General features: G+C 44.3%; 1 protein-coding gene across 1 annotated transcript in view; it reads right to left on the reverse strand.

Moving 5' to 3' along the window:
- Positions 1 to 26,240, reverse strand: part of LOC124552637 (solute carrier family 46 member 3-like) — a 362,034-nt gene that overhangs the window by 39,688 nt on the left and 296,106 nt on the right. Inside the window, exon 4 of the mRNA XM_047126966.1 lies at positions 23,708 to 23,809. Within this exon, the coding sequence (XP_046982922.1) occupies positions 23,708 to 23,809 (102 nt within the window). The remainder of the gene's footprint in view (positions 1 to 23,707; positions 23,810 to 26,240) is intronic.

The raw sequence follows: 26,240 nt of genomic DNA on the forward strand, positions 1-26,240 counted from the left end.
CATCGAAGCCCGGTTGCGGTGAATGCTACCCCGAAAAAAGCGCAGACTCACGCCGCTGCAGCTTCCTTTGTTTGCGGAAGTGGCCTTCGCAGAGTCGCTTTCGTTCCCGTTCCAGCTGGCGGGAAGGTCGGCGGCAGAAAAAAAAAAAAATACTGACAGAGCTGTTCAGAAATTAGCATCACTCAGTCAGTCTGTCTGTCTGTCTGTCTCCATTGGGAGTGGTTGCCCCTTTTTTTCTGAACGAAATCTGTGTCGCGCGGCAGCTGCACGAGCTAATGTCACGCTTGCATCTACACTATGCAAACCACTGTGGAGAGCATGGCTGAGAGTACATCCCACTATACCAATTATCAAGGATTCCTTGCCTCCCATTCACGTACCCAGCGCAGGAAGAATGGTTGTTTAAATGCCTCTGTGTGTGAAGTAATTAATCTAATCTTGCCCTCACGATCCCTGTGTATATTCCTAGAGTCATCATTTGACGCCGCTTCTTGAAAAAATGGTTCAAATGGCTCTAACCACTACGGGACTTAACATCTGAGGTCATCAGTCCCCTAGAACTCAGAACTACTTAAACCTAACTAACCTAAGGACATCACACACATCCATGCCCGAGGCAGGATTCGAACCAACGACCGTAGCAGCAGCGAGGTTCCGGACTGAAGCGCCTAGAACCGCTCGGCCACAACGGCCGGCCCCGCTTCTTGAAACTTTGTAAATAGGCATTATTGGGATTGTTTATGTCTGTCTTCAGGAGTCTTCCAGTTGAGTTCTTTAACTATCTCTGTGACACTCTCCCGGATCAAACAAAGCTGTGACCATTCGCGCTGCCCTTCTCTGTATAAATTCAATATCCCCTGTTATTTCCATCTGGTACGGGTTCCACATATTTCAGCAGTATTCGCGAATGGGTCGTATGAGCGGCTTGTAAACAATCTCCTTTGTAGACTGATTGCACTTCCCCAGTATTCTACCAACACACCGAAGTCTACCACCTGCTTTACTATGACTCATCCTATGTAATCATTCCGTTTCAAATCCCTACAGAGTGTTACAGTCAGATATCTGTATGTGTCTACCGATTCAAACTGAAACTTACTGATATTGTAGTCATATACTTCCGATTCAAACTGTGACTTAGTGATATTATAGCCATATGTTACCGATTCAAATGGTGACTTACTGATATTATAGCTATACGCTACCGATTTAAACTGTGACTTACTAATATCATAGTCCTATGCTACTGATTCAAACTGTGACTTACTAATATTATATTCCTAAGCTACCTATTCAAACTGTGACTTACTGATATTAAAGCCATATGCTACCGATTCAGACTGTGACTTATTGATATTATAGTCATATGCTGCCGATTCAAACTGTGACTCACTGATATTATAATCATCTGCTATTGCCCTTTTTTTCCCCCTTTTGTGAAGTGCACGATTTTACACTCTTGAACATTTAAAGCTTTTTTGCCAATCCTTGCACCATTTAGAAATCTTAACAAGATCTGACTGAATATTTGTGCAGCTTAATTCAGTTTCTACTTCATTACATTGGCTTAGTGCATAAGTTCGTACCGTTTTTGTTTTGCATGTTAGTATTCTGAATGCTGTGGGTTTATTTATCGACTGTCATTTTTATTTGTTGTTCACTGTTGTTATCTGAGTTTACATGTTGTCATTTTGTCATTTGGAGGTAGTGAGTGGAGCAGTGGAAGCTAGAAAATGGAGTGCAAAGTGGAGAAATCGGAACGTTTCCGACATATTCTTTTGTTTGAGTTCAGTAATGGGGCGACAGCAGCGGATGCATTTGATCCGTGTATGGGGATAACGCCAATGGGCAGTACCCGACAAAAAAAGGAATGTTTTAAAGTTTTAAGGAGGATCCAGAATGAGATTTTCACTCTGTAGCGGAGTGTGCGCCGATGTGAAACTTCCTGACAGATTAAACCTGTGTGCCGGACCGAGATTCGAACTCGGGGCCTTTGCCTTTCGTGGGCAAGTGCTCTACCATCTTTTTTCTTTTGTTTTTGTTGATCTCATTTTGTTTTATATTCTTCGTTGTATATGTTCGGGGCGGACGTCTCATGGCAAACGTTCAGGTTGTTCGTTGATTCGTTCACTCAGTTTTTTCATTAAAGAGTGTAACTAAACCTCTGACCGAACACGCTGAGATACCGTGCCGGCTGTATCTGAGCTACCCAAGCACGACTCACGCCCCGTCCTCACAGCTTTGCCTCAGCCAGTACCTCGTCTCCTACCTTCCAAACTTCACAGAAGCTCTCTTGCAAAGTGAAAATCTCATTCTGGAAACGTCTCTCAGGCTGTGGCTAAGCCATGTCTCTGCAATATCCTTTCTTTCAGGAATGCTAGTTCTGCAAGTTTCGCAGGAGAGCTTCTGTGAAGTTTGGAAGGTAGGAGACGAGGTACTGGCAGAAATAAAGCTGTGAGGACGGGGCGTGAGTCGTGCTTGGGTAGCTCAGTTGGTAGAGCACTTGCCCGCGAAAGGCAAAGGTCCCGAGTTCGAGTCTCGGTCCGTCACAGAGTTTTAATCTTCCGGGCCGACTTGGAGCAGGAGAGGCATCACAGGACATTTTAAATTCCAGTGTCTATACTTTTACAAATATATTCTTAAAACTTTGTCAGCATCACCAGGAAGGATTCAGGATTCACACTCATTGCAGTGGAAGTTCGAAAACATAACAAAATATTTTTTTTTTACGTGTGAAATTTCATCAGTTTTCACTTACTAATGGCTGCATTTGTTGCTATAGGTACACTTTTCTTCATAAGTTAGAGAGATTCTTCGATGACTTTTGCACAGCATACATACCATACTTACAGGTGTATGAAACTCTAGAATTTATTTAATTTATGAAAAAACGAATGATCTGTTGTATTTTAAACTTCATGTTTAGAAAAAACACAAATTTTGTAGTTAATTACCTCAATTTTTACCACAGTTTTTAATAGATTTGGAAAATTGAAGAAAAGTGTACCTATAGCAACAAATGATGCCATTAGTAAGTGAAAAAAATGACGAAATTTCACATGTAAAAAAGATTAGTTCGTTATGTTTTCGAACTTCCACTGCTGTGAGTGTGAATTCTGAATCCTTCCTGATCATGCTTTCAAAGTTTTATGAAATTACTTGTAATAGTATAGACAGTGGAAATTAAAATGTCCTGTGGTGCCTCTCCTGCTCCAAGTCGTCCCGTTTGACGTCCTACCCCACTTAAGGAGGATCGTTTGGGCATTAGTGACTCGGCTTTCAGAAAGGCCTTCGGGGTTTGATGTAGATCGTTAAAACGCATTATCCACGGTGGTCCACTTAAATGTACACGAGAAGTGGCAAATGTGATCAATTGTGATCAACAACCATCGTGCGAAATTTGCATGCAATGGGGAAGATTCGGAAATCTGGTGTCTGGATAGCACATGCTCTACGCCAAAATGACAGCTGGTGGCTGTAGGTGCACCTCTGCTTTCTCTGCTGGCTCGTGATCAAAACGAATCATTCCTACCCAGTATCTTTATTGGTGACGAGAAATGGTGCCTTTATGCTAACATAAGGACAAGAAAGGAATGCTTGCGCCCGAAGAAAGCGGCCACTCCCTGTACAAATAGCTGCATGTATCCACAAAAGATAATTTTATGCATCTGGTGCAAAAGCGACGGTGTAGCGTACTGCCTTCGACCATAGATACTAGTAGACTGGCCTTGCTGTGCAGAAGCTATAGGGCTGGTGTGGCTCCAACATAAACCACGTGACTGTTGGCAAAACGTGGCGGGATTTCAAATGAGCGGTCTGCCATCCTGTGTTTGTATCGTATTTTACCCACATTTCTCAATTGACTGCCAAACGCTTCCAACAAAAATTACTTTTTTGTTTGCGAAAAATTATGTCAGAACTACATTTGACCTTGATTTGTTCACAGTACCATTTATAAAATCAAAAAAATATATCGAACGCCCGCCCCTCTGGTGGGCAGCGGGACTAAATTACTATAAACTATCAGTTAAAGTAAAATGTCGTTAAAATTCTTTTAAACAGTAAGAGTGACCTCGTGTCAAAACTTTAAATATTGGATTCGCCGCGTTTTGAGCTCTAGTCACTTATAAAAGAAAATGTAATATGGGAATTATGTCAACTATAGGTCCCAAAATTGTCGACTTTAGGAGTAGGTCCATTTTAGAGTGTCAATTTTAGGTGCACTTCAAAGGTTCAGTTCCTACTATTTTTACAAAAGTTTAAACTATCAGTTTAAAAAAAAATGATATTTTATATGAAAGGTGAGACTCTGATGTTTTAGAAAATAATTTTGGAACCTACATTTATTTAATAGTATTACAAGGCAGAAAAAAAATGCTCTTCATGTGTCGACTATAGGTGCTCTTACCTTATTATAATCTCACTTGTATATACAAAAAGGCGCGTATGTGCAGATGACTTAAAGTTTTTCCGTTTCAGGGCCTGTATCCAAAGCTGTCTTCGGTTTTCATCCTAAGGGAACCTCTGAGTAGGAACGAGAAACACTTATACTTACTTCTGTAACCGAATTATCACAGATACTTTCCAAAATTTAATATGAGTCTGACTTTACAGGCATCACTTTCAACACTTCAATTTACGTGATACTCTATTTCAAGTGCAAAAAACATATAAAAGTCACTTCAGCAGATTTCAATAAACGCATCTGCATTATCATAGAAACACACGTGAAATGTAATGTCATTTCCCCCGACAAAACGCTGAGTACAGCCATAAGCGCAACACGAAACAAGCATGTTTTGCCAACATTCACGTGACTTTAGCCCAGAGATGTTGGAGCCACGAAAATGACGTCAGGGCCAGTCTATTATATTTATGGTCGAAGCGTACTGCCAACTGCTTCCCCCCACGTGCAACCATCACCGCTGAATTAGCCGAGCAGCCTAAGGCACATCAGTCATGGACTGTGCGGCTGGTCCCGGCGGAGGTTCGACTCCTCCCTCGGGCATGGGTGTGTGTTTTTGTCCTTAGGATAATTTAGGTTAAGTAGTGCGTAAGCTTAGGGACTGATGACCTTAGCAGTTAAGTCCCATAAGATTTCACACACACACAAATCCCGCTGACATTTATTGTCAACAACTGAGAAGTCTTGCAGACGCAATCCAAGACCAACAACGAGGGAGACTGCGTCAAATGATGTTATTCCACGATAACATCCGCCCACATTCTGCTACACTGACAAAAATCTCTGTACACGAGTTGGGTTAGAAAGTCATCCCGACCCGTTTTATTCACCCGATCTTCCACCCTCAGATTTTCACGTTTCCGCTCTTCATCGAACAACCATCAAGCAACTCCGTTTCCACAAGAAAATGCACTCCAAACACGGCTCGACCAGTTCCTCGCCTCAAAACCACGTGGAATTGAAAAGTTACCACAGCGTTGGAAGACTGCTGTAAATAGTGGAGAAGAATAAATTATTGACGGCTAAAGTCTCTGTTATGTGTACCTGTTGTGCTTATTAAACTTATGAAAAAACGCTACGAACTTATATAAACCAAGCCGATAGACGAGTTTGAGGCTATTATTAATATTCTCCAAAGGGTCACTGATGTACAGCGTGAACAACAAGGCGGCTGACTCGAAGCTACTTCTGAGTCAGTTACTTCTCCCTCGAGTTATGTCCATAATTTCACGCCCTGACAGCTGCTTCAACGCGTCTGCATTTACCCACTGGTTCAGCTTAATCTGTTTTACTAAAACCTAGCCTTTCGCCTGCCAAAGTGTGTGTTACTTATACTCCACACACATAAAGGGTGTTTCGGTAAGAGCATGCAAAAATTTAACAGGACATAGAGGATGCTCCACTGCACAATTTCAGGTAGGAAACCTGCAGTCGGAGAAACGAGCTTAAGGAGATAAAAGAAATAAAATCACTTTACTCTGTACTTTTTATTTACATTAGTTACAGCAGGCATACGTTCCGTGCTGGAGGGTTTCTGGGGAATGGCAGCCCATTCTTCACGGAGTGCTGCACTGAGGAGAGGTATCGATGTCGGTCGGAAGGCCTGGCACGAACTCGGTGTTCCAAAACATCCCAAAGGTGTTCTCTAGGATTCACGTCAGGACTCTGTGCAGGCCAGTCCATTACAGGGATGTTGTTGTCATGTAAGCACTCCGCCACAGGCCGTGCATTATGACCAGGTGCTCGATCGTGTCGAAAGATGCAATCGCCGTCCGCGAATTGCTCTTCAACAGTGGGAACCAAGAATGTGGTTAAAACATCAATTTGGACTGTGCTTTGAAAAACACGACCACACCATAACACCACCACCTCCGAATTTTACTGTTGGCACTACACACGCTGGCAGACGACGTTCACCGGGCGTTCGCCATACCCACACCCCTGCCATCGGATCGCCACATTGTGTATCGTGATTCGTGACGCCACACAACGTTTTTCCACTGTTCAATAGTCCAATGTTTCGGCTCGTTACACCAAGCGAGGTGACGTTTGGCATTTACTGGCGTGATGTGTGGCTTATGAGCAGCCGCTCGACCATGAAATCGACCAGCCACCTAACTGTCACAGTACTTGCACTGGACCCTGATGCAGTTTGGAATTCATGTGTGATGGTCTGGATAGATGCTTGCCTACTACACATTACGACGCTCTTCAACTGTCGGCGGTCTCTGTCAGTCAACAGACGAGGTCGGCCTGTACGTTTTTGTGCTGCAAGTGTCCCTTCAGGTTTCCACTTCAGTATCACATCGGAAACTGTGGACCTAGGGATGTATAGGAGTGTGTAAATCTCGCGTACAGACGTATGACACAAGTGACACACAATCACCAGACCACATTCGAAGTCCATAAGTTCCGCACAGCGCCACATTCTGCTCTCTCACGACGTCTAATGACTGCTGAGGTCGCTGATACGGAGTACCTGGCAGTAGGTGGCACCACAATGCACCTAATATTAAAAATTTATGTTTGTAGTTGTGTCCGGATACTTTTGATCACATGTTCGCATCCTTTCACCACAAGGAGTGTTATACAACAATGTAGTAATAATAACATGACTGCACTCGTTCATATGTCGTACCTCGGAAGTCATTCGTTTCAGGGACCGATGCTGATTACGATTACTTGCTTTTTCCATTGTACTGTATTTTCCCTTTTCGTTTGTACCTGTAAATAGCGAAGCGCTCTCTGTAAAGGCTGTCCCACAAACATGTATAGTAATTGCGCTGAAGTTGCACTGTGTAATTTATGGCGTTTGACGTCGGAACAGTGCACGCTGCAACATCGTTTGTCGTAACAGAGTGTTTTGGCGCGTCGTATTGGCTGGAGCTCAGTACTCAGTATTTAGTGACAAATGTATCGCTATTCTTTCGAAGAGCGTGTGTTTGTTGTGAAACAATACTGTATTAGTGGTTCCATTAAACATGTGAGCGAATGTTTGTTGAAAGGTTTGGTGACCAGCATTGTTGTTGTTGTTGTTGTTGTTGTGGTCTTCAGTCCTGAGACTGGTTTGATGCAGCTCTCCGTGCTACTCTATCCTGTGCAAGCTGCTTCATCTCCCAGTACCTACTGCAACCTACATCCTTCTGAATCTGCTTAGTGTATTCGTCTCTTGGTCTGCCTCTACAATTTTTACCCTCCACGCTGCCCTCCAATACTAAATTGGTGATCCCTTGATGCCTCAGAACATGTCCTACCAACCGATCCCTTCCTCTCGTCAAGTTGTGCCACAAACTCCTCTTCTCCCCAATTCTATTCAATACCTCCTCATTAAATATATGATTTACCCATCTAATCTTCAGCATTCTTCTGTAGCACCACATTTCGAAAGCTTCTATTCTATTCCTGTCCAAACTGTTTATTGTCCACGTTTCACTTCCATACATGGCTACACTCCATACAAATACTTTCATAAACGACTTCCTGACACTTAAATCTATACTCGATGTTTACAAATTTCTTCAGAAACGCTTTCCTTGCCATTGCCAGTCTACGTTTTATATCTTCTCTACTTCGACCATCATCAGTTATTTTGCTCCCCAAATAGCAAAACTCCTTTACTACTTTATGTGTCTCATTTCCTAATCTAATTCCCCCAGCATCACCCGACTTAATTCGACTACATTCCATTATCCTCGTTTTGCTTTTGTTGATGTTCATCTTATACCCTCCTTTCAAGACACTGTCCATTCCGTTCAACTGCTCTTAAGGTCCTTTGCTGTCTCTGACAGAATTACAATGTCATCGGCGAACCTCAAAGTTTTTAATTCTTGTCCATGGACTTTAATTCCTACTCCGAATTTTTCTTTTGTTCCCTTTACTGCTTGTTCGATATACGGATTGAATAGCATCGGGGAGAGGCTACAACCCTGTCTCACTCCCTTCCCAACGACTGCTTCCCTTTCATGTCCCTCGACTCTTATAATTGCCACCTGGTTTCTGTACAAATTGTAAATAGTATTTCGCTCCCTGTATTTTACCCCTGCCGCCTTCAGAATTTGAAAGAGGGTATTCCAGTCAACATTGTCAAAAGCTTTCTCCAAGTCTGCAAATGCTAGAAACGTAGGTTTGCCTTTTCTTAATCTAGCTACTAAGATAAGCGGTAGGGTCAGTATTGCCTCATGTGGTCCCATATTTTTACGGAATCCAAACTGATCTTCCCCGAGGTCGGCTTCTACCAGTTTTTCCATTCGTCTGTAAAGAATTCGCGTTAGTATTTTGCAGCCGTGACTTATTAAACTGATAGTTCGGTAATTTTCAAATCTGTCAACGCCTGCTTTCTTAGTGATTGGAATTATTATATTCTTCTTGAAGTCTGAGGGTATTTTCCTGTCTCATACATTTTGCTCACCAGATGGTAGAGTGACCAGTATGTAGCACCTAAACGGTGCATACAAAAGTAATTGAACGAGATGGTAAGCACTGGATCGGAGGTGGATCTTCACGGCGGGTGACGGCCACCGTTGTCGGAAAAAAGCGACAGACGTGAAATAACGATTATTGGCCTCTCCTAAAAAGTCTGTTCTACGTTAATCTTAAGAATGTGGGATGTCACGGAGCACATGTCATATAGTTGCGAAGAAAGCCGGCATGCTTCCATACAGATTTGCAGTTGTTCAGGAACTGAATGTCAATGACAAATACAAGCACATTGCATTTTGCCGTTGGTAGACTGAGGCAGCTGCTACTCCACTTTTCAATCACTATCTTTAACAAAAAGGAAGATATTCGCATTTTCTGTGCTCCAACAGGAGAGTTTTTGCGCTGGTATACTGATGAGCCAAACATTATGACTACCCTCTTAACAGTGTGTCGGTCCACCATTGTAACGCCGCGCGGGATTAGCCGAGCGGTCTCAGGCGCTGCATTCATGGACTGTGCGGCTGGCCCCGGCGGAGGTTCGAGTCCTCCCTCGGGCATGGCTGTGTGTGTTTGTCCTTAGGATAGTTTAGGTTAAGTAGTGTGTAACCTTAGGGACTGATGATCTTAGCAGTTAACTCCCTTAAGATTTCACACACGCCGGCCGAAGTGGCCGTGCGGTTAAAGGCGCTGCAGTCTGGAACCGCAAGACCGCTACGGTCGCAGGTTCGAATCCTGCCTCGGGCATGGATGTTTGTGATGTCCTTAGGTTAGTTAGGTTTAACTAGTTCTAAGTTCTAGGGGACTGATGACCTTAGATGTTAAGTCCCATAGTGCTTAGACCCACGCACACCTTTGTAACGCAATGTAGAAGTGATACAGCAACTGCTGGCTATCTTCTGAAGGTCGTAGTCGACGTGGTCACGCAGTTCATGTACTTTATGAATCGATACTCCCAAATGTATTCCATTGGTTTCAGATTAGGTGAAGTTAATAGCCAAGGTATCAACACTGGCGTAAAAATAATGTCTTTTGTAAAGTTCTACATGACTGTGGATCCCAGGTATAAAAAGTTAATTGTGGCATTGTCACACGGACAGTTATCGTGCTGGAAAATGTCAGCACCACTGACATCAAGCGAGAAGGGATACAGGTGGCCCGCGATAATGTTCTACACCTGTCCTGATGCCTTTGATTACATCCACCGTTCCCATGGAGGCCGAGGGGAAATTACGAGGGACGTTTAGTAAATAAAGCAACACTTTATTTCTTCCCAGTTTCACTTGAAAAAAATGCGGAATTTGTTGTCGGACAACTTACAATATCCCCGTCTCAGCCCCTATAGTTTTATGAAGTTCTGATAGGTGGCAGTGGTATACCTAACCTTCAAAATGGCATCTGTAACAAGGAGAGGGCTTCCGTTGAGTTTCTTTTGAGGGAAAAGCAGAGCATCAAAAATATTAAAAGGCGTTTACAGGATGCCTACAGAGATCTGGTGGTGAACAAAAGCACGACGAGTCTTTGGGCGACGCCTCTGTCATCATTTGCAACAAGGTCGCACAAGTTCAGGCGATGTACCGCATGCCGACCGACCGCACACAGCTGTGACTCGTGCAGTGATGGAACGTGCGGACACTCTCATTCGAGGTGGTCGATGGATTGCAGTCAAACACCTCGCTGCACAGCTGCACGGCGCTGTTGATAGGGCTGACACACTCGTCCACCACTTGGGATACTCAAAAGGTGTGCGCCAACAAGGATCCACGCCACGTAACAGAAGATCATAAAGGGGAATCAAGGAGTATCTACGCGGAATTGGTTGCGCGTTAAGAGGCTGATCGTAATAATACTTTGTCGGACGTACTCACAGGCGATGACACATGGGTTCATCAGTTCGAACTGGAAACAAAAGGGTAATCCATCATGTGGTGTGACACCACACCTGCTCCGAAGGAAAAGTTAAAGCCGTACCCTCAGCTGCTAAAGTCATGGCGACAGTCTTCTAGTACTCTGAAGGGGTTATTCTGTTCGATGTCCTCCCTCAAGGAGCAATGATCGACTCTGTGCTAACCTCACGAAAATGAAGAAACGAGTTTAGCCCGCTTGTCCCCACAAAAATGCAAACAGACTTCCCCATCTCCATTACAATGCAGGACCTCACACAAGACTGCACACCCGAGACGAGCTGAAGAAACTTTAATGGACTGTTCTTCCTCATTCGCCCTACAGCCCAGATCTCGCACCTCCCAGCTTCCATGTGTTTGGCCAAATAAAGGATGCACACGATGCGAAACAGTGTGTGGATGATGGGGAGGTTGTTAAGGCAGCAAGACGTTGGCTCCGACGTTGGCCAGTAGATGATGATGATTGTTTGGTTTGTGGGGCGCTCAACTGCGCGGTTATCAGCGCCCGTACAAATTCCTAACCTTTGCTCAGCCCAATCTCGCCACTTCCACGAATGATGAGGCAGGTGAAAATCCCTGACCCCGCTGGGAATCGAACCCGGGACCTCGTGCTTGGGAAGCGAGAACGTGACTGCGAGACCACGAGCTGCAGACTTCACCAGTAGAGGGGTACCAGTCGGGCATACAGGTTCTCCCAGTAAGGTGGCATAACGCAGTCGTATTGACCAGAGATTGTATTGAAAAATAAGGTTTTGTAGCCAAAAGAGTAGGGAATAATATGGCATATTCGGAACCTGAATAAAACCAGCCTGCTTTCAGAAAAAAATGTGGTACTTATTTGACGCCCCTCATATGTAGCATGATAGTGCCCCCCTTCCCCCCCCCCCCCCCCCCCCCCCCCTCAGCCTGCATCAGTGGTGCAGTATGTGTTTCGAGCACCTGTTCTCTTGGGATGGTAGCATATTGGATCATATAACGAATAACGTGGTTCATTCCACCAGACAAAAGGCGTTTCGATGCATGCATGGTCCAATCCACTCCAATCGTAATTGACGATATTGCTGTGTCGACATGGGTACATGTAGCGGTCATCTGCTACATGCGTTGAACAGTGCGTTCCGAAACACTTGTGCCTGGTCAAGCATTGTACCTTGCTGCGAGATGTGTCAGATATGCCTAATTGTCATTAAATAGTCCCTCAACCACTGTGCAAGAATCCATGTAATACACTCCTGGAAATTGAAATAAGAACACCGTGAATTCATTGTCCCAGGAAGGGGAAACTTTATTGACACATTCCTGGGGTCAGATGCATCACATGATCACACTGACAGAACCACAGGCACATAGACACAGGCAACAGAGCATGCACAATGTCGGCACTAGTACAGTGTATATCCACCTTTTGCAGCAATGCAGGCTGCTATTCTCCCATGGAGACGATCGTAGAGATGCTGGATGTAGTCCTGTGGAACGGCTTGCCATGCCATTTCCACCTGGCGCCTCAGTTGGACCAGCGTTCGTGCTGGACGTGCAGACCGCGTGAGACGACGCTTCATCCAGTCCCAAACATGCTCAATGGGGGACAGATCCGGAGATCTTGCTGGCCAGGGTAGTTGACTTACACCTTCTAGAGCACGTTGGGTGGCACGGGATACATGCGGACGTGCATTGTCCTGTTGGAACAGCAAGTTCCCTTGCCGGTCTAGGAATGGTAGAACGATGGGTTTGATGACGGTTTGGATGTACCGTGCACTATTCAGTGTCCCCTCGACGATCACCAGTGGTGTGCGGCCAGTGTAGGAGAGCGCTCCCCACACCATGATGCCGGGTGTTGGCCCTGTGTGCCTCGGTCGTATGCAGTCCTGATTGTGGCGCTCACCTGCACGGCGCCAAACACGCATACGACCATCATTGGCACCAAGGCAGAAGCGACTCTCATCGCTGAAGACGACACATCTCCATTCGTCCCTCCATTCACGCCTGTCGCGACACCACTGGAGGCGGGCTGCACGATGTTGGGGCGTGAGCGGAAGACGGCCTAACGGTGTGCGGGACCGTAGCCCAGCTTCATGGAGACGGTTGCGAATGGTCCTCCCCGATACCCCAGGTGCAACCGTGTCCCTAATTTGCTGGGAAGTGGCGGTGAGGTCCCCTACAGCACTGCGTAGAATCCTACGGTCTTGGCGTGCATCGGTGCGTCGCTGTGGTCCGGTCCCAGGTCGACGGGCACGTGCACCTTCCGCCGACCACTGGCGACAACATCGATGTACTGTGGAGGCCTCACGCCCCACGTGTAGAGCAATTCGGCGGTACGTCCACCCGGCCTCCCGCATGCCCACTATACGCCCTCGCTCAAAGTCCGTCAACTGCACATACGGTTCACGTCCACGCTGTCGCGGCATGCTACCAGTGTTAAAGACTGCGATGGAGCTCCGTATGCCACGGCAAACTGGCTGACACTGACGGCGGCGGTGCACAAATGCTGCGCAGCTAGCGCCATTCGACGGCCAACACCGCGGTTCCTGGTGTGTCCGCTGTGCCGTGCGTGTGATCATTGCTTGTACAGCCCTCTCGCAGTGTCTGGAGCAAGTATGGTGGGTCTGACACACCGGTGTCAATGTGTTCTTTTTTCCATTTCCAAGAGTGTATATACACAGTTGCTGACAGGGACGTGCATCAGCTGTATGGCGAAATGGCGCCAGTGAAAATTTGTAGTGGACGAACCTGCATTTCCTGCTTATCACGAGCATTCCTCTTACTATTAGGCTGTCTGAGCAGGATTCATGGCCAGACCCAAAACGTCCATAGGTCGTCTACTAGCATGTATCTGTAACCTGCACTTTTTCACCCATTATCTATATTTCTGTACAGGGGAGACATTTTAACTGAAAGTCGCTTGCCTGCCGAGTGCCGATCATGGACATGCAGTTGATGACATACAAAGGTTTAGGTCCGGCCGTGAAACATGCTCGGATAGCCTAAGCTCACGGCGAATCTTAGCGACAAACAGGAAACCCGGGTTCGAGTCCCAGGCGGGCACAAATTTTCAGTGTCGTCATTCCATCATACAGCTGACTGTTTACCATATTCGCAACTGGGAATACATATCATGCATTTGAAAACAGCTGTAATCGCTACAGCGCCTGTTCCTTTGCACGTGCATGCAAGTCCCAGGGAATATTGGATCGTACTTCTCAACAACATAGGCACAGCAACATCTCATCGTATCATACTTTGCATAAATGCTGTCAGACAGTAGCACACGAACACCTAGCTGGCTTCACCATTTCAGAAATACTCGTTATGAGGCACTGGAAGATAACAACCTGCTCTTTTGTAAAAGTCGCTTATGTCAACAGACTTCCCAATTTACTGCCTGTATCGTAGCTAGAATGACTCCCCGTTCGTCTCCACTTAAATACTTTTCTTATGACGCCGCGTACCTGAAACGCCACCAGTCAGGATTTTGAACCGCGATGTGCGTTGGTCACATTGTTTTCATTGATCAGTGTCCATTTCCTCTTTAGGAATCGAACTGATTCCCCAAACACAGATCTTGCGATATCTAGCTTGCTCTGAAACATTGCCTGTTCGCCTATGTCTCAGGTTCTTCAGCTGACGTTTGTTTGACGACGTTTCCCCAGCACGAGTGGCTGGCATTGTTAGAGCTTCACACTTCATTGCTAGTGGCGGACTGGAGTCGAGCTGGCGACCACAGCATATGCACTGAAAAAACTGGCACACCTGCCTAATATCGTGTAGGGCTCCGCTAGCACTCAGAAGCACCACAACTCGACTAATCTCTGAAGTAGTGCTGGAGAGAATTACCAGCATGAATCCTGCAGGGCTGTTAATAAATCCGTAAGAGGACGAGCGGATGGAGATCTCTTCTGAATAGCACGTTCCAAGATATCCTAGATATGCTCAATAATGTTCATGTCTGGGGAGTTTGGTGGCCAGCGGAAGTGTTTAAACTCAGAAGAGTGATCCTGGAGCCACTCTATGGCAATTCTGGACGTGTGGGCTGTCGCATTGTCCTGCTGGAATTGGCCAAATCAGTCGGAATGCACAATGCACAAGAACGGCTGCAGCTGATCACACAGGATGCTTACGTATGTGTCACCTGTCAGAGTCGTGTCTAGACGTATCAGGGATCCCATATCGCTCCAACTGTATACGCCACACACCGTTACAGAGCCTCCACCGCATTAAACAGTCCCCTGTTGACATGCAGGGTCTATGGGTTCATGGGGTTGTATCCATACGCTCGATACAATTCGAAACGAGACTCTTCCGATCAGGCAACACGTTTCCAGTCATTAACAGTCCAATTTCGGTTTTGACGGGCCCTGCGAGGCTTAAACCTTTGGGTCGTGCAGTCATTAAGGGTACAATGGGGGCTTTCGGCTCCGAAAGCCCATACCGATGATGTTTCATTGAATGGTTCCCATGCCGACACTTGTTGATGCCGCAGCATTGAAATCTGCAGCAATTTGCAGAAGGGTTGCAAAAGGCTCAAATGGCTCTAAGCACTACGGGACTTAACATCTGAGGTCATCAGTCCCATAGACGTAGAACCACTTAATCGTAACTAACCTAAGGAAATCACACACATCCATGCCCGAGGCAGAATTCGAACCTGCGACCGTAACAGCAGCGCGGTTCCGGACTGAAGTGTCTAGAACCGCTCGGCCACAGCGGCCGGCTTGAAGGACTGCACTTCTGCCACGTTGAATGATTCTCTTCAGTTGTCGTTGGTCCCGTTCTTGCAGGATCTTTTTCCGGCCGGAGTGATGTCGGAGATTTGATGTTTTACCGGATTTCTGATATTGACGATACACTCGTGAATTTGTCGTACGGGAAAATCCCCACTTCATCGCTACCTTGGAGATGCTGTGTCCCATCGCTCGTGCGCCGTCTATAATAGCACGATCACACTCACTTAAATCTTGGTAACATGCCATTGAAGCTTCAGTAACAATTGCGCCAGACACTTGTCGTCTTATATAGGCATTGGCGACCACAGCGCCGTATTCTGCCTGTTGAAATACTTCTGTATTTGAATACGCATGGCCGGCCGCTGTGGCCGAGCGGTTCTAGGCGCTTCAGTCTCGAACCGCACTGCTGTTACGGTCGCAGGTTCGAATCCTGCCTCGGGCACGGATGTGTGTGATGTCCTTAGGTTAGGTTTAAGTAGTTCTAAGTTCTAGGGGACTGATGACCACAGACGTTAAGTCCCATAGTGCTTAGAGCCATTTGAACCATTTGAATACGCAAGGCTGTACTAGTTTCTTTGGCGCTTCAGAGTCTTTACCTGCCGCTATAGCGTTCAAGGGCTTTTCCGTTGGCACTACCACTGTAGTTCCCCGCGCCCGAGCCAGGAAAAGAGGCATGATTAACACGCTCGTAACGCGAGCGAGACGAATATGTGAGCCACAGCAACTCGGACGCGTGATGCAGCACCCAGAAAAGGTTCTCAGAAGCAATGGGTACTCCACCGGTTACATAAGAACTGTTACAGAATCAAACGCTCGGCGAAGTGACACATCGGAAGAAGAAATGTTTGGTATGGCCTATCTGCCATGGGTTCGCAAACTGGCGGAAAGTGTCGGTCGTATATTGCGCAAATACGACGTAAAAGGTTATTTATAAACTGACAAAGAAGGTCAAATAGTGTCTCAGATCGTCAAAGAAGATAAGGGCCCTAGATGCAATGTCGGGAATGTACCGCGTACCACACACATGTGGAAAAGTCTGTGTTGGAGTGACTGCGTGTGACACCAGGGTCAGTGGCGCTGCAGTTTGCGGCAGGTGGAGAAATCGGCTATGGCGGAGCGCGCGGTCTGTGAGACCGACCACACACTAATATTCGTCGTGTAACGTACCCTCTCTCTCTGTTATTGTTTTTGTTTTTTTTGTTATTGTAGTTGTAGAGATATGAAATTATTGTAGCCGTACTTTGGAATTTTTTGACATTAAATGGAGCCTGAAACTTGCGTAATAAATACAGTACTTCGCGTGAAGTGCGATTTGCGGCATAAACAAAAATTAATTGTGGAGATGCAATCCACAGAATATTAACAGAAAAGCTTTAGAACAACGAGTGACTAGACACATTCTGAGGGTACGTACATTCGCGTGCGAGTGGTTGCGATCTGATGAGAAAGATCTATCTTAATTTTATTTTTTGTAAAATAATTACGTCGCAACAGACTCGGAGATTGCGAACGTACAATCAGGGTAGAGGCACGTGCCTTCTATCATTCCCCGTGGCCTGGGTAAAAGAATTGCAATTATTTAAATTTAAGAATATTTCTTTTTCAATCGGACTCCTATTTTTAAACGAAAAGGAAGATTGCAGGTTCTGAATGTCTCGGCAAAAACACATCGAAATCAATCTCAGTGGCCACCAAAGGAAAGTAGTGAGCACAATCATGTACCTCTATTGTTGGGCAGCGCCGTCGTAAATATTGTCGCCTGCATCTAAAATTCGCCTTCTCGAATTAACAGAATAATTTGTACTCCATTGGAATGGGATTTAGGCTTGATCTTGACAGAAATTACAAAACACATTTCTCATCATTTAACACCTTCATTTAACACACACATAAACATGAAACTATACAGTACGTCTTTACGCCAACACATCAGAACAAAAAAGGTAGTTAATACTAGAAGTAATAAAACAATCTCGAAATTAGTCCTTTGTCTCTCAATGATAAAAAAGTTTTTTAGAGTATTCCTCTGGTATGGCAGTCGAACAAATTTTCTTCTTGTATCTTTGAGATTAAATTACAACATTTTTTAGTTCCTTTTCAGTCGATACGGAAGTTCTTGCGTAAAAAGGGGATGCCACACCCGCTTGTTCAGGGAAGCTACAGAGATACACAGACATGACAATAGCTTCAGCAAGAAAGTCTCAAGGTGAACAGATCCTCCATTTCCGTGCTGCAGCGAACAACCGTTGCAGGTAGCAAGAGGAGAACCGCGGCGGCGGCAATTAACATGGAAAAACCTTCGGACTTCATCGCGCCAGGTACATACAGTCCGCGGCCGGGTGCTCGATAGTCCACCCCCAGGAATGGAGGGTGAACCTCCGACAGCGCCATCGAGTCGTGCTGGCGAAACGCCAGAAAAAATATTTAACATCCGTCGAAGAAATCGAGACAGTAGCTAATAGGCAATTTGTCAACAAGTGGCCACTAAAACCTTAACAATTACATCTCGTTTTGTCCTTCCATGAGATCCATACCGCTGTAGACAACGGCGGTGAAGTTGGTGTTGTGTTGCTTGACGTTAGGAAACCGTTTAAGTCGCCTCGCCTCACATTGCCCGTTAGTGAAAAAAAAAAAAAAAATACAATCTAAACCGAGTATCGGACCTGATTTGCGACATGGTTGGAGACTTTCTTCCAGATGGAGCTCAACACCTTGCTCGTAACGGAACAGAATCGAGAATGTAAACGTAACTTCCGGAGAACTGCAACGAAGCGTCATTGGACCGTTACTGCTTACTATATATACAAATGATCAGCTAGAAAATGTTGGAAGCTCTTGAAGACGGTTCGCAGATAATGCGGTTGTCTCTAAGAAAATAGCAACGCCAGAAGACAGCACTGATTTTTAGAATGACCTTCAGAGGATTGATGAATGGTACAGGCTCTAGCAATAGACCCTGAACGTAAATAAATGAAACATATTGCAAATATATAGGAAAAGACTCAGTCCAGTTCACTGCTAGTAGCGCCACGTCACCATAAAATTGCTTTTCCCAAGTTTGTCAGCATGTGCTTTAGTATATTAGTGTTTAAACTCTCAAATCTCAGATTGAACAGGTGAACGTCTTTCCCTAAATACATCGTTTTAAGAAAAAAATACGTTGCGCTAAATATCAAAGCTAGGCAACCAAAAATTGGGCGTAACGTCCAGATGTATGTCAAAATTAACTGATACAAGTCTCAACGTGATTAAAGGAATATTTTGGTCATAATCCAGGTTTTGAAGAAAAATTAAAGGCGCTAAATACTAGACTTAGAAATATGAAAATTTGTATGATGTTTCAGTTCAACACAAAGCTAGTAAGTACGTGACCCGACTGAGCTACCTCTAATAGTTTTTGAGTAATTTACTGAAAACTAAATTTGGAACAAAAATATCCTTATTTGTAGTAGATTAAGTGTTTGTTATATTAATGCTAGAAAGTTCTGATTACAGTACATGATGAAACCTATTAAATAACAGATCAGGAATTCGGAGCTAAAAAATCACAAAATTGAACCAATAACACTAGGAAGGAAAACAAATGGAATTAAGGTAAACTGCTTGGCTTTTGCGGATGATTTCGCAATACTTTCAGAAAACCTGACAGAAGGAGTTACTCAAATAAACATTCTGGAAAAATTAGCAAACAGAACTGGTCTCAAAATTTCAGGTGAAAAAACAAAATTCGTGGCCAATTAAAAAAAATGCACCAAAATACATAGAAACACAAATAGGTAAAATAAAGCGAGTAAATAAATTTAAATGTCTTGGAGAAACTATACAACAGAATGGACTAGAAAAATCTGCAATAGATGTAAGAATTAACAAAATGGAAATGTGTACAACAAGAAATGTATATCTAGAAAAACAAAACTAAAACACTACACCACAGTGGTACGACCAGAATGTTTATATGGATCTGAATGCCTAACGATGAACTATAAGATGGACAAACCAGAGGTACTGGAAAGAAGGATTATTAGAAAAGTAATGGGTGCAATGAAAACTGCAGATGGTTGGAAAATAAGAAGTAATGAGTAGATATACAAAAATATAGAGAAAATATCTGAAGTAATGGCCAAACGAAGATTAACCTTTTTTGGGCATCTCTACCGAATGGATGGAAACAGACTAACAAAACAAATACTCCTATATTTCTGGAAGAAGAAATCGACAGTAACATGGATTACAGAAGCAAGTAAAGATCTTGAAAGAAACAAGATCAAAGGATCAGAAATAGCAGAAAGAAACCGTTTTAAAAACAAAATACTAAATTTGGAAGGCTTTGGAAGCAGAAGAGATAAAAAATTGGGAACAACATGGACAGAAGAAAAGAAGAGACTTCATGGGGAGAAAATGAGGGAATACTGGAAAAAATAGGAAACAACAACAAAGGAAGAAGAGGAACTGAAGTAGTTAATATGATCCTAGTTGGTCAATACGATTGTCAAAAAAAGAAATAGAGCTATAACTAGTTTCAAGGCCTGGGTGTAACTAATACCAAATAAAAGTTGTAGTTCAGAGATCATGTTCTACTGTCAGTTCCTTTCTAAAAATACTAGACAGCAAGGGTCTGATGACCTCAGAAGTTAAGTCTCATAGTGCTCAGAGCCATTTGACCCCTTTGAACTGGACAGTAAAGTTTATCTGTTGACGAGCTAATTTTTTTTCTGTGGTTATATCCAACTTAATTGCATTCATAAAAAAATTACGAAGATTTTGAATTAATACAAAACAGTGTTATAAAATAGTGTGTCCGATGAAGCGGCCATTTAGAGGCTATTACCGGGGGTGTAAAGCGGATGACAGCAGATGTTCCCTTGGGGATCGGCTGCGTCCTTATATAAATGCGCCCTGAAAGGCAGTGACTTCACTTAGCACCCAGCCACTCTACGATCCACGTCAGTCAAACGCTGGAATACGCGCTGCCTTGGATGACGTCACAGGCAGGCTGTTACTAAACGCATTACTTCGCACGCAGATACCGTACGGTTCACGTCAGTCAAACGCCGGAGTACGGGATGCCTCGAATGACGTCACAGCCAGACTGCAACTAAACTCATGTTTTCGGTACAAATAGGAAGCGAAATTGCGAGGACTGTACACCGTCCTGGATCGCTTAGGTTTCACGGAAGCAACTGTTAGTGTGCCGCCCGTAATGTTAACAAATCCACGGGGCAAGTGATGACAATTATTTTCCACTTCAGTGGATTGTTGTTGTTGTGGTCTTTAGTCCTGAGCTCTCCATTCTACTCTATCCTGTGCAAGCTTCTTCATCTCCCAGTACCTACTGCAACCTACAGCCTTCTGAATCTGCTTAGTGTATTCATCTCTTGGGCTCCCTCTACGATTTTTGCCCTTCTCGCTGCCCTCCAATACTAAATTGGTGATCCCTTGATGCCTCAGAATATGACCCACCAACCGATCCCTTCTTCTAGTCAAGTTGTGCCACAAGCTCCTCTTCTCCCCTATTCTATTCAATACCTCGTCATTAGTTATGTGATCTGTCCATCAAATCCTCAGCATTCTTCTGTAGCACCACATTTCAAAAGCTTCTATTCTCGTCTAAACTATTTATTGTCCATGTTTCACTTCCATACATGGCTACACTCCATACAAATACTTTCAGAAACGACTTCCTGACACTTAACTCTATACTCAATGTTAACAAATTTTTCTTCTTCAGAAACGCTTTCCTTGCCGTTGCCAGTCTATATTTAATATCCTCTCTACTTCGACCATCATCAGTTATTTTGCTCCCTAAATAGCAAAACTCCTTTACTACTTTAAGTGTCTCATTTACTAATCTCATTCCCACAGCATCACCCGATTTAATTCGACTACATTCCATTATCCTCGTTTTGCTTTTGTCGATGTTCATCTTATATCCATCTTTCAAGACACTGTCCATTCCATTCAACTGCTCTTCCAAGTCCTTTGCTGTCTCTGACAGAATTACAATGTCATCGGCGAACCTCAAAGTTTTTATTTCTTCTCCATAGATTTTAATACCTACTCCGAATTTTTCTTTTGTTTCCTTTACTGCTGAGTCAATATATTGATTGAATAACATCGGGGAGAGGCTACAACCCTGTCCCACTCCCTTCCCAACCACTGCTTCCCTTTCATGCCCCTCGACTGTTATAACTGCCATCTGCTTTCTGTACAAATTGTAAATAGTCTTTCGCTCCCTGTATTTTACCCTTGCCACATTTAGAATTTCAAAGAGAGTATTCCAGTCAACATTGTCAAAAGCTTTCTCTAAGTCTACAAATGCTAGAAACGTAGGTTTGCCTTTCCTTAATCTAGCTTCTAAGATAAGCCGTAGGGTCAGTATTGCCTCACGTGTTCCAACATTTCTACGGAATCCAAACTGATCTTCCCTGAGGTCGGCTTCTACCAGTTTTTCCATTCGTCTGTAAATTCGTGTTTGTATCTTGCAGCCGTGGCTTATTAAACTGATAGTTCGGTAATTTTCACATCTGTCAACACCTGCTTTCTTTGGGATTGGAATTATCATATTCTTCTTGAAGTCTCAGGGTATTTCACCTGTCTCACACATCTTGCTCACGAGATGGCAGAGTTTTGTCAGGACTGGCTCTCCCAAGGCTGTGAGTAGCTCTAATGGAATGTTGTCTACTCCCGGGAGTATTTGGATTATCAGCCACGTAAGGGCGCAAGACCGTTTAAAGGGTCATAGTGCTGTTTAGGATAGAGAGATTTATTGTTAGTGTCAACATTATGAACATTGCGATGTTGTCTGTGGGAAAATTTATCAAATATGTCTACCAATTAGAAATCAAAATCTTCATTTGTAATCATAGTCCTGACCACGCTGAGTAAATAGAGAATAGAAACATTACTTTCGGTGGGCTGGACAAGAATGTGGACTTGCAGACTGGAAACTATGGTCAGTATGTTCTCTTTCGCTTTCTGGCTGACCAAAAGAATAGTTTCCAGGCTCTCGTAAAAGGCGTAGAACAATATTCTAATACTTCCGATTACTTACGATTTATTATTATGTATTGTTATTATTAACCCGCCGCCCCACAGAATGTACCGTACAATATCTAGCAGTGACCACACAAAAGAATAGTAAGAAAGGAAAAAAAAAAAAGAAAAAAAAGCAGTTCAAATGGCTTGGAGCACTATGGGACTTAACATCTGAGGTCATCAGTCCCCTAGAACTTAGAACAACTTAAACCTAACTAACCTAAGGACATCACACACATCCATGCCCGATGCAGGATTCGAACCTGCGACCGTAGCAGTCGCGCGGTTCCCGACTGAAGCGCCTAGAACCGCTCGGCCACCGTGGCCGGCTAAGAAAGGCAGATTCTTCGTAGGAAGAATCTTAAGGGAATGAACTCAACGGCTAGAGAAGTGGCTTAGAAAGGAGCTTGTTCGAGGCGCGAGAGCGTAACAGAGATGCTCATTCCAGTAAGACAAAATATTAATTCCTCCGCCACCTCCCCCCCCCCCCCGCCACCCCCCCGTTCCCCCCCCCCCCCCGCCCATCTGCTGACACACACACACACACACAGACACACACACACACACACACACACACACGCACGCACACACACATCTCCCAAAGTGACCACAATGTGGAAATTCTAGAATTTAAAGGTAATACAGAAGCTTACTGACAATCATATTTTGACTAAAGTTCAGTCTTGATCACACCATTTATGATTCAATGACATAGGTAACCGGTTTCGGTTATTTTTACATAACCATCATCAGACCCATGGCTCCCTTAGGATGGTAGGCGGAGCTCTCCTCAGCTGCTACGAAGTCTTCCCACGCGCCTTTTGCAAATGGAATAGGGAAGGGGTGATCAATTAGTGGGATCAAAAGTGCCCTCTGCCACACACCGTCAGCTGGCTTGCAGAATATTGATGTAAATGCTCATTCCTTCAACGAGTCTCCCTCGCTTTCGGCTACGAGTCCAATAACGTTTGCAACTCTTATCATAGGTATGTATCCACTTTGCATTTTTATATCTTTCCTAAAACTTGCTTCACATGCTTTATTGTTTCTCCGACGTACAAGCTGGACACCATGAACTCTGCTTTCTTTACGCTCCATTTCCGTTACTTCTCTTTGGAGGACTTCTAACTGACACCAACAGTACGTTTGGATTTCCGCCTTCTTACCTATGAGGTTGGTGATCATGCTGTAGGTGGAGAAGATGCTGAAGTCGACTTCGTTCCAGTTGAAGCGGTACCTCGTGAACAGGTACAGCACAGCCATCTCGCCTGTAACACAACAAATGAGGCAGACTTCAGAAACTGCCAGTACACTGCAAGCGTGAAATAAATCCAATGAAGGCAATAAACATAAATGCATTACAAAATAGTGAATTATAAAGGACTGTGGGCGAGTATGTTAGGAGGGGTCGAAATTTATGTGTCGTGCATCAGGATAGTAAAGACATTGCGTTCAAGCAAAACATCTGCAAAGATGAAGTAAAATTTTGGTCAGTGACTAAAACTAAAACCACACTGAAGAACCAAAGAAACTGGCACACCTGCCTCATATGGTGCAGGGCTCCCACGAGCAAGCTAAAGTGCCGCAGACGATGTGACGTGGACTCGAATAATGTCAGAAGTAGTGCTGGAGGGAACTGACACCATGCATCCTGCGGGGCTGTCGACAAATACGGAAGAGTACGAGGGGGTGATCTCTTCCGAATAACACGTTGCAAGGCATCCCAGATATTTTCAATAATGTTCATGGCTGAGGAGTTTGGTGGCTAGAGGAAGTATTTAAACTCAGAAGAGTGTTCCTAGAGCCAGTCTGTAGCAATTCTGGACGTATGGGGTGTCGCATTGTCCTGCTGGAATTACTCGAGTCCGTTGGAATGCGCAATGGACATGAATGGATGCAGGTGATCAGACAGGACGCTCATGTGTGTGTTATCTGTTATTAGGGGTCCCACATCGCTCCAACTGCACACGCCTCACACCGTTACAGAGCCTCCACCAGCTTGAACAGTCCCCTGCTGACATACAGGATCCATGGGTTCATGAGATTGTCTCCATACCCGTCCGCGTCCACCCGCTCGATACAGTTTGAAACGAGACTCATCATGTAACACGTTTCTAGTCAGCAACAGTGTAATGTCGGTGTTGATTGGCCCAGGCGAGGCGTAACGCTTCGTGTCGTGCAGTCATCAAGAGTACACGAGTGGGCCTTCGGCTCCGAAAGCCCAGATCGACGATGTTTCGCACGCTGACACTTGTTGTTGGCCCAGCATTCAGATCTGGACTATTTTTCGGAAGAGTTGCAGTTCTGTCACGTTGAACGATTCTCTTCAGTCGTCGTTTGTCCCGTTCTTGCAGGATCTTTTCCCGGTCGCAACGATGTCGGAGATTTGATGTTTTACCGGATTCCTGATATTCACGGCACACTCGTGAAATGGTCGTACGGGAAAATCACCACTTCATCACTACCTCGGAGATGCTGTGTGCCATCGCTCGTGCGCCGACTGTAACACCACGTTCAAACTCAGTTAAGGGGGGTAGGACGTCAAACTGGCCAACTTGGAGCAGGAGAGGCACCACAGGACATTTTAATTTCCACCGTCTATACTTTTACAAATAAATTCATAAAACTTTGTCAGCATGACCAGGAAGGGTTCAGGATTCACGCTCATAGCAGTGAAAGTTCAAAAATATAACAAAATATATATGTTTTTTTACATGTGAAATGTCATCAATTTTTCACTTACTATTGGCTGCATTCGTTGCTATAGGTACACTTTTCTTCATAAGTAAGCGAGATTCTTCGATGAATTTTGCATAGCATACATCCCATACTTGCAGGTGTATGGAACTCTAGAAACTTCCAAATCTATTAAAAACTGTGCTAAAAATTGAGATAATTAACCATAAAATTTGAGTTTTTTCTATACATGAAGTTCAAAATGTAACAGCTCATTCATTTTTTCATTAATTAAATAAATTTTAGAGTTTCATACATCTGAAAGTATTGTTTCTATGCTGTGCAAAATTCATCGAACAGTCTCTCTTACTTAGGAAGAAAAGGGTACCTATAGCAACAAATGTAGGCAATAGTAAGTGAAAAATTGATGACATTTCACACGTAAAAAAATTATTGTGTTATATTTTTGAACGTACATTGCTATGAGTTGGAATCCTGAATCCTTCCTGGTGGTGTTGTCAAAGTTTTATGAATTTACTTGTAAAAGTATAGACAGTGGAAATTAAAATGTCCTGTGGTGCCTCTCCTGCTCCAAGTCGGCCCGTTTGACGTCCTACCACCCTTAAATCTTGATAACCTACCATTGTATCAGCAGTAACCGATCTAAGAACTGAGCCAGACGCTTGTTGTCTGATATAGGCGTTGCCGACCAGCGCCGTATTCTACCTGTCTACATATCTCTGTATTTGAATACGCATGCCTATACCAGTTCCTTTGGCGCTTCAGTGTATGAATAATACGTTAAGGTTTAGGCTTCCACCTTATATTATGTCACGAGTTTGTTGTGACCCCTACTGTTAAAAGCAAATGGAGCATTGCCCTGCAGTGATACTGCACTTCGTAAAATACTTGCAGACTAGGGAGGGTACCTTTCTGTAGTACAACTAATGTCCGAGGACAACAGCCGACGAAGTACCATACAGACAAGTTGGCTCAAGTCTCGCAGACTGAATGTACACGCCT

This window comes from Schistocerca americana, chromosome 10 (genome assembly GCF_021461395.2).
Source record: "Schistocerca americana isolate TAMUIC-IGC-003095 chromosome 10, iqSchAmer2.1, whole genome shotgun sequence".
NCBI classification, from domain to species: Eukaryota; Metazoa; Arthropoda; class Insecta; order Orthoptera; family Acrididae; genus Schistocerca; species Schistocerca americana.